We start from the raw sequence: 16844 nt of genomic DNA on the forward strand, positions 1-16844 counted from the left end.
GGTAGGGGGGATAATATTACTCATAATATATGTCGGTAACGAGTCAAGGGAATGTGTACTTTTTTCAAAAGATGAAATTTTGTGAAATTCTCTTTATATTTTCCTTATATTGTTGTACGCACATGACATCGTACACTGCAGTAGTCTTCTCATCCAGCGGTGACTGCACAAAAACTTCTAAAATTCATAACTTTTGAATTGATTGTCCGATTTTCCTCAAACTTTCAATGATGTGTTCTAGTAATATTGCTACATTTTCTCAATCCGTATGTTTATGAAGGTGAACTTGTCCTTTAAGGAGTATTATGTATGCAACATGTGTGTGATTTAAACAGTGTGTGAACCACTTAGTCATTTTCTATGTTCGGATAACCTGAAAAAGCTATGCTGCTTTTTTTATGTAGTATATAGTGAATGGATATACAGGAGGAAAAACTTGTACTACATCGAGGAAAACCCGGAAGTGGGCCCCCATGCTCCGCAGGCCCTGAGTATTGTATGTATACGGCAGTGTTATGTATGCTACGTGTGTGTGTTTACAGAGTGTGTGTAACTCACAAATACTTTCTTCATTTGGAAAATGCGACCAAAAGATACAGCAGGTTCTTTAATCAAGTGTTCAATTCTCAGTTGAATATGTAAGGAATTTCTGTGTAGGAAGGTAACAAGTAACAACATTGAAAAAAAAGTACAGTCTGTACATTAATTGAAGTATGTCTTGTCACTGCCTTACTTGTATATCTATCTATATATTTATATTTTTATATCTATATCCATATATTTATATCTACATGTTTATCTATAGATTGAAGTAGTTTTTTTTAATAAGTATGTAATATTTACCGTTATACACTGTACATGTACTACATCGAGAAAAGACAATGATGGTTTTGACAGTAGATTTAGTACAGTATTCATTAAACAAAATATGTGTGTTTAAAATGTAAACTTCTAGTACTGCATTAATTAGCATATTTGTTGTATATTGTCATATATATTCAGGTATTGTGAATGAATATGTCTGTGTGACTGTGTGTTAAATGGAAGAGGATCAGAGTTAAGTAAAGGTTAAGTCTGCAAATTTTATCATGCACTGCAAGGGTCACCTCGATCTGCATTTCTATCATAAAATTGCACCCATTTGGGTTGAGATACAGACCATCTGAATCGAAAGCAGTAACGGACCAAGAACAGATCCCTGGATGTGGTACACCATAAGTTATATTACTGGATTGTGATTTGGCACCAACAACAAATATTGTAATCTTTCTTCCAAATAACTTTTAAACCAATTCAAAGCTATTCCTCGAACACCATACAACTGTAGTGTTCAAGTTTGTTGAAGAGTATATTGTGGTCAATAGTGTCGAATGCTTTTGACAAATCTAAGAATACATCAACACAGTACTTTCCATCATCAATTGCACTAATAATTGTATTTCAAATTTAAAACACCCATACTAGTGGAGCAATTTTTACGAAAGCCAAATTGCTGGGGGATCAAAATATTAAGAAGCAAAAAGCCATTCAATCTTTTATAAACTATTATCTCCAGAATCTTTGAGAATATTGGTAACAAGGCAATGGGTGTATAATTCTCAATGCATTTGCGATCATTCTTTTTGTACACTGGAACTACTTTTGCTATCTTTAACTTGCTAGGAACCAAACCTTGAGACATTGACTTATTGAATATGTCACAAAGCGGATCTGCAATAACATGAATGCAATCTTTTACAATTGTAGGAGAAATATCATCTGAGCCAGATGATGTGGATGGTTTTAAGGCCGAAGCAAACTTCATAATCTCATGCACTGATGTTGGTCTCGAAAGTAAAGAGGATGAGTTGTCCTGATTTAACAAATAATTTACAAAATGATGTCTGTACAGGTGGAATTTCTCTGCTAATTCTTGCAGGCAAATTAATGAAATACTTATTAAAATACTCTGCTTTAGCTAAGTCTGATTTTAAGTGTGTCTCTCCATGGAACATTTCATCTGGTATGAGAGCTCTTTTCCCCTCCAAAGTAACTCATTTATGTGAGACCAAGTCTTCCGAATATCTTTCTAAGTATTTTTAAAAACATAATATTTTTTTCTTATTTGCACGGACTAAAGTAGTCAATACGTTTCTTAAGTCTACATACTTCTTTCTATTTGCCTCATTTCTATGTTTAATATATGTACAATAAAGTTTATTTTTGTAAATTATAGACTTCAGAAGACCCTGGGTGATCCAATGTTTTTTACACTTATTTTTCATGCTAATCTGAACTGGAGAAAAATGAAATTCATACAAATCAGAGAAAACTCTCAAGAAATAATTGTAACTATCATCTGCACAAGGACTATAAAGAAAAGATCAATTACTAGAAGATTTTGCTTAAAAATTTGAACTCTTTCATCTGTAATCACACGCCTAAACACTGTATCATTCTTCTTATTATTTGTGAGTGACTTCCCTTTATTGATGCTAAAAATGGGCATATGATCAGATATATCAGAGCAAAAATATCACCAACTTTAACTACCCGTACATATTGTAGTTTGGGTCCGACTCTGCATACTTACTATAGGCCCTACGGTCTTGCAGAGTTTTTGAAAAAGCTGTGTTGTGGTCACCACAGGCGAATGTAACTAGCGTCTTAGTTATTTTTCTTTTTGACTGTCATTTTGTAATTTTGAATGATTTATCTTTTTTCTTGCTTCACTTAGTTGCTTTCTTTCTTTTTAGAAGTGAACTGTTCGAGTACTTAGGCCTTTTATATCTCCTTCTGCTGGCCTTTCTTTATCATTATGCTTGGGAACTCCCAGAAGAGACTGTTGTTGACAAGATTGAGAGAGAAGAGACATAACGCCAAATCAAAATGATTAACTGTCCAGATTTCTTGTGATTTCTAAAGTGGAATATGTCATATTTAATTCATGACAAAAAAGAAACCATCAGTGCAAATTAATTATCTAGTGTGAGTACTCGTACATAGATGGGAATAGAAGTGTGTCGTATTGGCAGAAATCACAATTCAACATTCAAAATGTATAAAGAAATAACGAGTACGTTTTCTTTCGAATTGCGTATCTAATAGCAACATGATTTAGAACTTTATTATCCTCTCTCATAATATTCAAAGGTTCGAATGGCAAAATAAGCAAAACACGAGAAACTGTGTTGAATCTCCATTTCCATTGACTTTGCAAACAAAATCACGTTTTGAGCCATTTTCGGTCTGATAAGCATGTAAAAAAAGGTCGCGCACCGTCGTAACGGTATGCCCGATTTTTGCGAAAATGGTTTCAAAGTGTGTTGTGCGTGACTTGAAAGTAAAAAAAATGCGGAATGGTCTTGGAAAATGCCAAGGGGGGGGGGGATTAACCCCCCCCCCCTCCCCCTACCCCTGCCGTTTGAGGGTTAACCCAAATCCCACCGGGTTTTTTTGACATGTTTGAGGGACATGAACCCCCCCCCCCCCCCCACACCTTCAGATCTCGGTCGTGGATCGCGCGATCGTCGCAAAAATTTGCACTATAACCCCTAGACCAATTAATCTAAAAGACTGTGTAGTTAGATTTTTCAAATTTTAATTTATGTATTTTATATTAATTAGTTTATGCTAATTTATGCAAAAATAATTTTTTGCCTGTAAATCAAAAATAAAGCTCCAAGACTTCTAATTTTTGGTGAACGTACTCTTTTCAATGTCTTCAACAATAATATTGAAGCAAAAATTCGGCTTCATAATTATTTCGTATGTATTTTATTGTTTATTTCAAAGGGGCGTGGCTCTAGATGCTCTCTCGCGCTATCTAAGGCTTATTTTTCAACATACAATGAAATTAAGTAAGAAATTATTTCAAGCGGGAGAACGGGAAATTCTGCAAAATGGGCTTTCGGCGGGAGATCTCCCGTCGAAATCGGGAGAGTTGGAGTCTCTGACTGATGCCAACTGCTAGTACATCGAGATCAGTGGTAGTCGATGCACTCGATCGGCGCATGGCGTGTGAATCATTCTCTGTCTGCAATGTTGCGCATGCGTGTTGAGCGTCATGGTCATCATCAACAGATGGTGAGGACTTCGATGGTTACGACACCATACTGATAAATCTGACAAAATTATTTCTCTCTCGAATCCGCCGATATCACCTCAGACTTTTCTATTTCAAAAGACTATATTGCGGTCAATGTCGAGGGGGTTGAAGCAAGCAACAATGACACATTTAGCCTCCTTGATTACATCATTAAGTGAGGCAGTGTTTTATGGACTCTTGCAGTGTGCGTGAAAAAAAAAAAATCTGTTCAACTCTTTAAGAATTGCTTCACTTTTTTTTTAGCAATAAATGATTTAAGTTGATATCTATTAAAAAAATAGGCACATATCATTCATTTGTTTGTTTTTTTATTTCGTATTGACCAATTTAAAATTGTCAGTTTTATGATACTTACTTAGGCATAGATAGGTATACTAAAAAAAAACAAACACACACACACACATACAAATGCACATGATATTGTAGTAAACCTCACGTATTTAAGAATTGCTTCATTATTCATGCAACAAATGTTATTTGATATCAATTAAAAATGAACAAATATCATTCATGGCTGATTCTGTATTTGCCAGAATTTTTTTTTCCTATGTGAATTGAAATGACCAATTTGAAATTGTCACGTTTATATTCTTCAAGGCATACAGCTTGTAATTTGTATATCGAGAAATGAAGTAAAAAAAAAAAAAAAGAATAAAAGGTTTTGGTGCTACCTACCTACAATGACTAACATCTTGATCTAAATACAGTATATGTAACTCCGACCATAAATTCTCTCCCAATCAACAATCACAACAATCACCCTGAATCATTATCACTGTAAGTGGGATCATTTTTGATACCACAAAAATATTTCTCTAGTTTTGCAAATACATTGTACTTAAGTTTGACTGCATGTTCCAGAATAGTCGGAAACAGCTAACCACGCATATCGCGCAACACCTGTCAAGAATTGTGAGACACACGCACATGTACACAAATGAGACACACACATGCACACGCATACACACAAACACACCCCCAAGGCGGGTTAGCAGCCAGGTCCTAGTGATTTTTGGGAGGGGCAACAGGTAAGTGGTACTGTATTAGGCCTGATTAGATCACAATTGATACAAAAGTTATACAAAATGGAAAATGATTGGAAGAATTTGTAATTGCTATAATCAGCAGTAAAGTGAGAATGATATTAAACAGCTTGAACAACAATAACATCAATCACACAAGCCATAATGTTTGGCAGCTCTTGCAAAACACAAGTCAGAAACATAACATAAACTTTAGAATTCTTTGCAAGGACATTGTCCAACTTGTTAATAGTCACATCCTTTAAACATTAATATATACATTAATTACTTTTGAGATCCCTTACACAACTTTGCTACAATAAAATTGCACTGGTTCATAATCTAATGTAAATGCTTTGAATATCTACAGTTATGTACATATTTTACACAGCTGGCTGCCAAGATTTAAACACCAAAATTGTGGAAATGCCAAAGACCTTTTAGGGATATACATATATATATATATATATATATATATATATATATACATACATACATGTGTTTATATGGAGAGAGAGAGAGAGAGAAAGAGAGAGAGAGAGCAATAATAATGTCACAATAGTGGAATGCGTTAAATGCCAATTGCCTTGATTTTTTTTTCCAAAATCCGAATTTTTTGGGGCCTCCCGCTTCGTCAGGGAAGAAAGTGCTAATGAATTTTCTGTGATATTAACAGTGAGGTGTTAATATCTTACCAGCGGGCACAATCTCGGTGTAACCAAAATAAAAATAGCAAATAATAACAAACGCATGCTAAGTTGCGTGCTTATGAGTGGCATACTTTACGTCATAGTAGTGGTAACGTAATTACGCGCGCTGCACAAAGGATCAGAATGAGACAATTATAATAATAGAAGCGTCATAATAGCAATGAAGTGATACAATCTGTCATAGGTGATTGTACACATCACATAGAGCGAAGAGAGAAGAGCACAAAAAAAAGGAAAGAAGGAACAAAGGAAGGAAAGAGAATAAAGAAGGAAGGGGGTGAGGAAAATATCATATACATGTGGTACATTTGCTAGTAACACATCAAGACTACGTAAGTTGCCCATGTAAATTGAAGACCTCTACAAGGGTGGAATTATCAATAGCGGTATAGCAACTGAAATTAATTATCGGAAGAAAGTGTATGGGCTGAGCCATGAAAGATCTTAGTTCATGCCTGTTTCGAAACTGCAGCTCCGAACAATGGATCGCAGTTCTGCCCACTTCCTGTCTTCAGCTGATTTGTAACCCCTACCAAAGATGCAGACTTTCAAGTCTTTCAGGGAATGACGGGGGTCACTGAAGTGGTTCGCTACTGGCTACTGGGATATCCTTTCATTTCTTTCGGATCAAGCTTTTGTGGTTGTTCAACCTCATACAGAATTTTGTGCTGGGATATATATATATATAGCCACATTCATCTAAATAAGCAATACCAATCCCCAGAGGTGTTACCCATATTTCCTTTTGCCAAGTCAAGTAAAAATAGTTCGTAATTTTCATGCAGCTTCCTGTTAGCTCTGACAAGGGCAATACAGTACATGTATCATGAGATGTTGGAAATATGACTACAGTTAAAGCATACATGTGAAAAGGACTTATCCACACAGGGTTGCTCCTTTGGGCAGTGTGAAAGTAGAGCAAAGTCCAATACTGTATAACAATGATCACACCAGATGAAGTAGATAAAGATTAAGAATATCCTCTGGAAAAATGGGTGTTATTTGTTTTATGAAAACATACAGTGGCTCGTCACCATCATATGAGCAACTGTGGTACCTCATACCACATGTCATTATATTGAGATACCATCCGATTCTCTGAATGACATTTTATGAAAGTCTAGAATGGATGACTTTTCATTGCTGTCAACACCGTAGATTACACTTGCAGTCCAATACATTAATGTGAAGCAGAAAGGTAAGTTTTCCCATTTTGTTGTTCATGGCACAGCATCAAGCCACAAAGTCACATGAATAGTCCATTAGCATCAACACCTCTTTGCGTCATGATGTTGGTGCCCCAGTGATCCCTTGCTTCAAAAATCTAAAGCCTGTTCCACCTGATGGCCTTTATCCATACACGTGAGCTCTTTGGGGTAGCAAGCGAATATGAAGCCGTCCTTCTGTTGGTAGGGAGAGATAGTTCTGGTGATAATAGTTTGTGTTTCCCACTGACTCTCTTCATGAGCTTGCCGTGTAGAAACTGCTTTTCTCCGCCCCGTCCAGAGTTGCTTGAAGATTAAGGTCAAAGAGCTCACATCTGTTCAAGATGAAAATCAAAAGATGACTGAAATTTGCAAAGAGAAATCATCAACCTATGCTGGAAAAGGTCATGTGACCAAAATTATGTCTTGTTTATCACATAGTCTTATATTCTTTTCAAATCTGACATATACAGTATACAATGTAAATAGGTCAATATTTTGTCATACAGTAGAAATGCACAAATCCTGTCTGCCTAGCTGCAAATGGTTTCACAATTAACACATCTATGGAACAAATATTAAAAGAGTAAAATCATAAAAAGAACAACACTGTATATGTAATATTACATGTACTTCACATTTCACAAATCTGCTTCACAAAAATTTACCACCTGTACTTCATCAAACATTCTTGCATGAGTGATTGAGCTTTGATGGGAAAAAAAATGGATAGCTGTCTAAGCTTCTGACACTTCTGAAGTGTATTGAACAACATTTGTATTATCATTGGATGTTCTCACAAGAAATCTATGTCTCAATGAAAATTACAATTTGGATTTCTAATTGCATGCTTTCAAAACTTCACATTCACATTGTGAGTAGTTCTAGGCCCCCCCTCCAGATCTTGGCCGTCGACCGCGCGATCGCGACGAAAACTGGCACACACATTGCCTATGATGTAATCTAAAGTACCATGAAGTTAATTTTTTCAAAAATTATAATTTACACTAAATTATGCTAATTTATGCATAATGATACATGAAATCAAACAATTAGGTATAAATTACAAATAAAGCTCAAAACAGGCACATTTTTTGTGTAAATATTCTTTTTAGTGTCCTTAGCAAATGTAAGAGAAAAAAATTGCGCAATCACACAAAATTTATTTATATTTTATTGTTTTTTGAATTTCTTATGTATTTTGCTTGTTTTTTCGACTTTATGTTTTTCATTGTTTTTTTGATGAAATTTGTCCGCGACATTGTTCCGAACAAGAAAATATGTTATTAATTGATTTTAATCGCTAAAACCCCAAAATAATCACGCTTTTATGAAATTTGCCTGTAAACACAGTTTGCATTGAAATTGTACACAAATTCACGTTTTGAGCAATTTTTGGTCTGACATGCACGTGCATATTTATGCGCAACTTCCGAACCGCGCACTCGGGCATCGCAAATTTGGTGTCAAAAGATGCGGGAGACTCGAAAGAAAAAAGTCATGAAACGTCACGTTGATAGCTTCTCGCGATAGCGATACATCGCGCAAAACGTCTGGGGGGGGGGGGGCCTCCAAGGCCCCCCCCCCCCCCCCCCCCCCCCCCGGCCTATTTAGGGTTAAGTCTCCTTCAGAGGACTTACCGGACAGGCATGTCAATTGAGTAGAATGGGTTCTTGAGTGCATAGTCTGAGTAGAGCTCATAGATCTTCTTCAGTAGTCCTTCAACTCCGCCCTGCCTTGGATCAGCTAGGACAATCAGTTTGATTCCTGGAAAGCATAAAGAGAAAACAATCATACACCTGATGGATACATGAGTAATAGTACTGACAAAAACAATAACAAAACAAATAAACAATAATAGTTATTAATAGAAGAAGAAAAGTTACAATAACATGAGCAAGATTAATGTATCAGCAACATGAATGGTGTGCTATTTGTTTACTGAATATGCTGTACAGTTAGCAAGTCTACTTATTCTTTTTTCTTTTTCTTTTTTTTTTTAGATTGAACTCACAAATTCATTGACCTTACATGTATCTGCCAAAAGAAGAAAAACATCTTTGAAAATGCAATCATCTATACTTGTGTCATTATCAATTTTCCCCCGCAAGTTTCATTCAAAATCCTTTCACAACTTTTTGAGTTTTTTTTTCAAACAGACTAACCAACATCGATTAAAACATAACCTCCTCCTTCCCTGGCAAAGGTAAAAACCGACCTGACAGGGTCTGGTAGCAGTACAGCTTAAATGTGTCAGTTTCCAGGAGCTGGATACCCGATGACTTCTGCTCAGGTGAGAGCTGGCTTCCTATTGCATACAAACTGAAGACAAAAAGAAACAACCGCTTTAAACTGCAGAACTACTCGCAGGTTTGCTTTGTGACATTTTTTTTTCTTTCTATAAGACAAATCACAAACTTTGACAACTTAAAGCTAAAAATATAAACATTTCACTTGATCTTAGACCTGTGACCACAAGGCCAAAATCTTTTCATAGAAAATGTCTGTAAGTTTACTTGATTACACATGATACCTACATCTACATGTATACCTAAAAGTTTCGTGAAAATACAGTTAGTCATTGCAGGAATATAGGGGAAGTAGTGAAATCATAGCAATATGATTTTGACCTTTGACCTTGGGTGTGAAAGCTAAGTTTATAGGCACAGCTTTGTCCACTCATACATACATATACCAAGTTGCATTTCGACCCCTCAAACAGTTCTTTAGTTACGTTGTCCACAAAGTCTAGACAGACAGATGGAAGGACAGACAAACAACCAACTAAAAAAACAAAAAAACAAAAAAAAAAAACCAAGCTATCTCTGGCGACACTTTGTGTAACAATTAGATTACTCGAGTATTACATTAATTAATTAGGCATGTTTCATTGAAACTGCTTCCTCAGTGGCAGCACCTACGATGTATAGGATAAATCCAACTAAAATTCACTTTGGATTTAGACTGATACACCCCCTATACTTACGAATGGAACATGCTGGCAAGCATGATCCTCTCATTGGTTGACAGCTTAGGGCGGCCGAACCTAATGGCTATCGGGTAGTTTTCCTGGTTGGCAATGACCTCTAGGACTTCCCGTCCATCTTCCAACTGCCGGCCTTTGACTGCCTCCCCATTGACAGCCAGCACTGTGTGACCAACTGAAAAAACAAACAAACAAAAAACAGACAAAAGAAAAACCATATCAGATAAAGAGTAGTTTGAAACAAAAAACAAACTACAAAAAAGGCAGAAGTGTGCATGCAGTGAAGTTCGCTAAATTAAAACATTCTGACCTAATAACTCTCACAGAGCAGACATTGCATAGAGAAGTTTTAAATTCTATAATAAGCAACCTCACAATAGTAAGTGCTCACTTGATAAATCCTCCCATGTTTTGATTCTGTTATGATGATGATGTGTTGAGTGCAGTAACTTCAGGTTGTGTTAGAAGTCTTTTTGGCTGTTAAACGTTTTGCAACTACTCATTTTAAGAGTTTTGTATATTAAGATATCATTCAACGGCATGCACTTTTTTTTTGTTCCTTTGCACTTTAATATGGATGCTCTATGAAAGATTTGCCTTTTTTGGCACAGGGGTTGAACACACTCTAAATTGAGCTGTGCACATCATTTACTTATAAATATAGAAAGTTCCTTGCAGGTTCTTGTGTTTTATGCATGAATACACAATATGTGTAGACACGTGTAAGTTAAGAACACTGCACTCTATTTGACTTTTGGTTTCAAGACTGACTGACTTTGGATCTGAGATAAACATGCGTGTTTATACTAAGGCTATTGTGATTTTATTTCAGATCCAAAGTCTCTGTCATGTGACTGAAAGTCATACAGTGTGCAGTGGCCTTTAGAGAGAAAAAAATGGGTTCCCACTCCCAATGTTTGGAGCTTTGGTGCAAGGTCATCGATCATGTAAAACTGGATGTGTGTGAGGGAGTGTATTGTGGGTTGGTGTGTTACTAGCATGGGCAGTTAGTCGGCAATTGTTCTCAGTTTGTGAAATATGATATGTGCATCAGACAATAGACACATTTAACAAAGTTTATAGGTCTGTGAGTCATCCAAATCTTGGTTAAATTGTTTCATACAAAACACATCAATGTTTTGGGGTCTGTTAATTCTCTAGCACACAGCGCGCATTGCAGCCACACAGTTGCTATGATTTACATACTGAAATAGGCCTTCAAGTTCTAAATTACTTCCCAAATTTAAGGCATGTCTTTATTCTCTATCATCAAGCCATGCACATTTGAGATAGAAGCCTTATTTTCATGTGAAACCAAAGAAAATACTGATTGCCAATTTGCCACTGGACTGGCTGTTAATGTTGCTAACTATAAATTTCCAGTGAGTCAGAGTAGTCTAGTGTGTTAGTAGTGGTTGGCCTTAGAACCCACGAAGTTGTGCGGAGCAAAGAGTGCCCAGTAATTTACTTGGAATATTATTATACAAATGATGCACAGGGTAGAGTGCGTTAGTGAAGGCGTATAGTGCACTCGAGGGTATTTACAATTGTGAAACATGCACTACATTGTAAATACCCGAGAGTGAGCTATACGCCTCCACTAATGCCACAAAAAAATCCTGTGCATCATTTGTTTTATAAAATGGGTCGAAAATTCGAAAACTAACAGCATTTTTCAGCGTTTTTCACGTACCTTTGTGGGTCAAGACGTCCGAAGATGTTCGTCCCAAACATTTACGCACATCGCACTCGGAAATCCCGCACATACAGTATAAGTATGAGGGGGGGTTAATGGGTTTCCGGACACTTAAGTTCCCGCATGAAAACTTACTTATTTTACATAGAATATGCACCCTTTACCTTAAAGACTTGATATAGACTCCTCATACAAGTTGTATATAGGCCTACTAGACAACATACTCTGAAAACGGTGTGAGAATTAACCTGCTAAATCGTTGGATTTGCCCTTCAAAGTGACTCCATGTACGCGTCCGGTCCCACAACGCTTGGTCTACTGTACAGTGTACGTATGATACGTAGTACGCCACACATGTTATGCACAAGGGAAGAAAGGCCGGCCGGCCGGCCGGCAGCCCAAACTAGAAGTTGTTTACAGGATTGACAGCGCGTATGCATGCAATTCAAAGGAGCCGCCGCGCGCACAGACGATAGGCAATAGGATTTAACACGCAGTGCAATGGGACTGAGTAACCAAAGCACATGTGACTCATTTCAGCGCTTCCTATTGCATTGGCTACATTCTTGAACCCATTTTATAACATACACTTTGTAATTGTGTGGTAATGTGAATGATTTTCACAAATCTTAACAAGACTATTTTATGAATGGTTGATCGATTTTGCCATCCAGGAGTACAAGTAATAGAATGACAAATTTGTTTCTCCCATTAAGGAAAAATGTTGGTTATATCCTGGGGAAGATATAATTGTGAGTTATATTTATGTTAGTGGAAGCATAGTGTGCTCTTCATTTCTACACTTATATCAGCTGACTACTGAATTTGTGTGTTGATATGAAATGCATGAATATTCATCATCCTCATGAATATGCATGACTCCCAGGGTAGTCATTCAAGTGTGAACATAAATGTTCATACATCACAAAAACTAAGTTCTTTGGTTGTTTGTTCATAAGTTTGTAGAATTATTGTTTTGTAAACAATGATTCATCTGTATATAATAGTTGATTTATGTTACAGAGTTTACATGAAACAGTGGAGTTTAAGAGTACAATGCAAAGAAGTTTAATTGTACAAGATGAACTGTTCACTCTGTGGAGTAATATGGAACACTGGGAGAGCTTCAGTAGTAGCCAAGTACTGAGAGGTGGAACCTCCCAGGAGCTCAGGAGAGCTGAGTAAGTTTTGTAAATATTTCTTTTATTACTTCCACTACATGTGTGACTTGTATAAGAAATTAAGCACAGACACATCCTGTGTGTAGTAGCCACATACACAGAGAAAGGTACCTAGGCATGTAGCAATTTGTTTTTGTTGTTTACAGTAGGTTCAGCTCCGTTGTGTGTGTAAGCGTAAAATGTGCCTAGTGTATACACACGCACACACAGGAATGTTGGTTCACTGCACAGCAGTCAGAGTGCATTGGCATAAATGTATCAATTTGAAATGTATCATTTTTAGAGCTAGGCATTCTTGCAGCATGTGTGTATGAAGTTTGCAATACACTATACACTATATTCATAATCACAGATAGTTACTATGTGAAGTTATGAATGAAAAGTGCAATGACAGGGTGGGAAAGAATTTGTGGCAATGTTTATGTTGACAAAAAGGAGGGAAAGACCTATTGCAATGTTTATAGTATCATAGTGCATTGTTGCTACTGAGTATGTTAGGATGTATACACATTATGCATAATAGTTATACAACTTGCACATTGCTAGATACGATTGTCAATATCTATATGTGATATGTGAATAATTTCTCAATATATTCTGTATAGATTTAGATGAGAAATTAATGTAAAAAATGTAAACACGAGAAATATGTGTTTTGTAATATTGTATAGATTTTACATATAGGCTTATATGTAAATTGTTATCTTTTTGTAGATGAAGGACTTGGTTACTCAGCTGGTTGGAAAACCAGAGCTACGGTGTATGAGGAGACAGTTGGGTGAGTCAGGATGGCTCGATGGTTCATATGTATATATAGAAATTACAATGTACTTTCTTGACAGAATACAGTTTATGCTTTTGTGTTTCACAAAATGAATATGACAGAATGTTAAAGCATGTTATTGTGAAATTTTGTACAGTGGTGATGCATTGAATATCTCACAGAGAAGAAAGAATAAGTTCCATATTGTTTTATTGAAATTGTACACTGTATGAACAAAGAAATCAATACTCTTAGCATATTGTCATGCTGTTTCTTTGCCCTGTTTCTGATTTCTTTAAATCTCACAGGGGTCTTCTATTGTAAGGACAAGGTCTCTTCTCTTGTTTAGAGGTCATCTCTTTTACGAGTGAACAAGGTCTCTTTTAGATGATCATCTCCTTTAGTGGACGTGGTCTCTTCTAGTGATCGTTGTCTTATATTCGTCTTTTAGTGGACGAGAACTTTGGATGTCAACTTTTAAAGGACGCAGTCTTTAAATGAACGTCGTCTTCAGGTCGTCTCTTGTGTAAAGGAACATCTCTTTTAGAGGATCATCTCCTTTAGTGGACGTGGTCTCTTTTAGAGGTCAACGTGTTTACCATAGTGTTCAAGCGGTCCATTGCAGTCTTCGAAACAGACTTTACCACAGCGTTTACCAGTTCATATGTTTGACAGTCGTCAACACAGTCTTAGGTCTTTGTGTTACAAGTTTTGATCCAGAGTTTGTTATCAAATTGTAAATAAATTCAGCTATTTCAGTTATATCCTACATTAGAGTGAATGTGTAGTGGTTTTACCGTCCCACGTGGAAGCCGGACTACGACAATTGTACTTGTGCATTGTTTAATGCTACACATAGCGATAGTCCCCCTACACACTGGTTAGGGTGGTCTGATTATGACGGCCCTTGCTTTTCCTGACAAGGCACAAGCCAGTTAATTAAAACAGTAACTTTATCTTGAAACCTGTATCAGTAAAATCTCGGACAAAAATACACATAGCATGACATTCCATTCTACATATGGAATTTGCTCAGTGCTGGCAGATCTATCGATGCCAGCCAAAGATATTCACTGGCACGCCACTCTGCAACTGGCATGGCACTAACCCCGTCGCGGTACGTATTTGTCCGTATGGCCTGGGGTCGCTGCTGCGGTTAGCATGGCACTAACACTCGCAGGTACACTCACACACGTACAGTACAGTACAAGCCAAGGCCCAAGCTCACTCACCGCGTATCCCGTCCCTCTGACCGAAAGCTACGACCACCCTTTCGTCCATTATCTTCAGTGTGAGTTCGAGAGGGTAGCTGAACGTCTTTTCCACCTCCGTTTTTGGGGTGCTGTGATCGAGCTGATAAATCAGACCACCAGCCCTGTTGATTATATACACACTGTATATCGTCATATTGGATATCTATCAACGCGTTGATTGTAAAAATCCAGGTTTTTAAGCAGGTCGGTCAGCTCCGTCCTTGCCAATTTGCGAGTACGTAACTGTACAGTCGTGAAACGTTGAGGGCAGCAAACACGCAAAACATCTTTATCTCTCTCTTTTTCTTTCAGTGTCTAAAATGTTGTTCATTTCTAAGTATATTTTACATGTTTTACCTCGATTTTCAAACAATATGAATTACCAAGTAAATTGTCTTGTAAGTCTATAATGCTTATAATCAAGATTATTGGTCCAAATAAGAGATATAAAAATATTGTAATAAAGACACGTCTGAATGGATGAATACACAGGCTGTGGTGACAAAAGGTCCATGGTAAAATACAAATTAGAAATATTATCTTATTTATATCTAAAATATTCCTTTCAAATATATTTCAGAAATTACTCGCAAAATATTGTCAAAACCAAATTTCTTTTTCAAGTACTCTACGCACAGCTTATAGTAAAACACTTCAGATCATTTGTTTTTTGGTGTGTATTTTTGGTGTTTTTTGGTGTGTGTGTGTGTTTTTTTTTTTTTTTTTTTTGGGGGGGGAGGTTACTGATTTAATTTTCCTCTGATCTTTTAACTATGTGCTGCATAAAAGACAGAAAAACCTCGAGGCCAAACCTTTGCACCCCTGCTTGAATATAATTGCGTGGTCTAGGCCTACTGGTGGCAACGGTTATTGACTATCCTTTGATGGTAAAGAGTTCTATAAACAAATTCCTTTTTCACAGCATTTTTTTTTCATTATAGAGCCTATTGGATAAAGACGGTACCTTTCTGATTTCCAGGTGTAGGATTAGGTGTGAGGACTGTTAAAAACCTCGTATATATTCACCGAACGATAATCCTCATGTTTTTATCATTGGTATACTGCTGCTCTTTTTTGGTTGGACACACTAGCATTATTGACTAATAACTACCTGCTAAAACACGCAGGACTAGACCAGGAAAGTCCGAAACATTGATCCCCGAAGCATAGACGGGTCTGGAGTACCCCCATCCCACAAAAGGTAGCTTTTGCAAGATTTATCTATAGGACTGAAATTCAATGATCTGCATGGTGCACACTCACTCGAAACATTGTCAAGCGAGTGAAACATTGTAAATAAAGAAGTAAGAAAATGATATTCAAGGCAATGCGGAAAGTTGAATCAATTTTTCACCTCAATATCTGCGTCTGCGTCTTGAACGTGTAGGCCTATATATTGTAGCATTGTATAGGCAAAAGGGTCATAGTGTGGGAACGTTTGCTTTTTTTTTAGGATCGAAAGAGAAAAAAAAAAATCCGGCACGCACTTTCACTATTGAATATCTAAGGCTGTGCATATCATAGGCAACATAATAATATTATTAGTGTGACAAAGACAGAGTTCCATATTAAGCTTCTTGTTACCATGGTTTAATACCGAGTCTCTTCTGTTGAGTGAGCGGTATATATGCGTGGTCTTGGACCAATATGAAAGCAAAACTTCAACATAAATTATTTCAAGATAGAATCCCGAGACAGGATTTGCACTCTGATACAGACATAACTGCATACGTTAACTGTTAACAGATAGCTTATAGTCTATTACTGTAAATACTTCCTCATCACTTAATTTGTCGCAAGACTACATCTTATTGCAGTAGACTTTGCAAGACAGACGCTAATTAAAAGAATAGTGCACAATTTTTGTTTTGTTTTCTCTTTGTTTATCAGGCATACTATTCCTGTGGCTTATAATGCCATATTGCAATTTTTATCCTTTAT

The 16844-nt window shown here is 36.7% G+C and overlaps 1 protein-coding gene across 1 annotated transcript; it reads right to left on the minus strand.

Annotated features, from left to right (window-relative positions):
* Positions 1-6995: 6995 nt before the first annotated feature.
* Positions 6996-15071, minus strand: LOC139710671 (trafficking protein particle complex subunit 4-like). The gene is made up of 5 exons (XM_071622591.1): positions 14883-15071; positions 10011-10185; positions 9243-9346; positions 8665-8791; positions 6996-7359 (listed from the first exon to the last, which is right to left on the minus strand). Exons 1-5 carry the CDS (start codon positions 15055-15057, stop codon positions 7281-7283), a joined length of 660 nt encoding a protein of 219 aa, XP_071478692.1. The 5' UTR covers positions 15058-15071; the 3' UTR covers positions 6996-7280.
* Between the last annotated feature and the right edge of the window lie 1773 nt (positions 15072-16844).

The sequence above is a fragment of the Diadema antillarum genome, unplaced genomic scaffold, assembly GCF_040938485.1.
Source record: "Diadema antillarum isolate AM-2024a unplaced genomic scaffold, OU_Dant_1.0 seq00001552_RagTag, whole genome shotgun sequence".
NCBI classification, from domain to species: domain Eukaryota; kingdom Metazoa; phylum Echinodermata; class Echinoidea; order Diadematoida; family Diadematidae; genus Diadema; species Diadema antillarum.

Excerpts from the sequence above, each read along its gene's own strand:
- LOC139710671 (XM_071622591.1), bottom strand. The coding sequence starts at position 15,057 with ATGACGATATACAGTGTGTATATAATCAACAGGGCTGGTGGTCTGATT. Across the intron at positions 8,792-9,242 it reads CTGCTACCAGACCCTGTCAG|GAATCAAACTGATTGTCCTA; the intron begins GTCGGTTTTTAC and ends TATGCTTTCCAG. Across the intron at positions 7,360-8,664 it reads TCAATTGACATGCCTGTCCG|ATGTGAGCTCTTTGACCTTA; the intron begins GTAAGTCCTCTG and ends CATCTTGAACAG.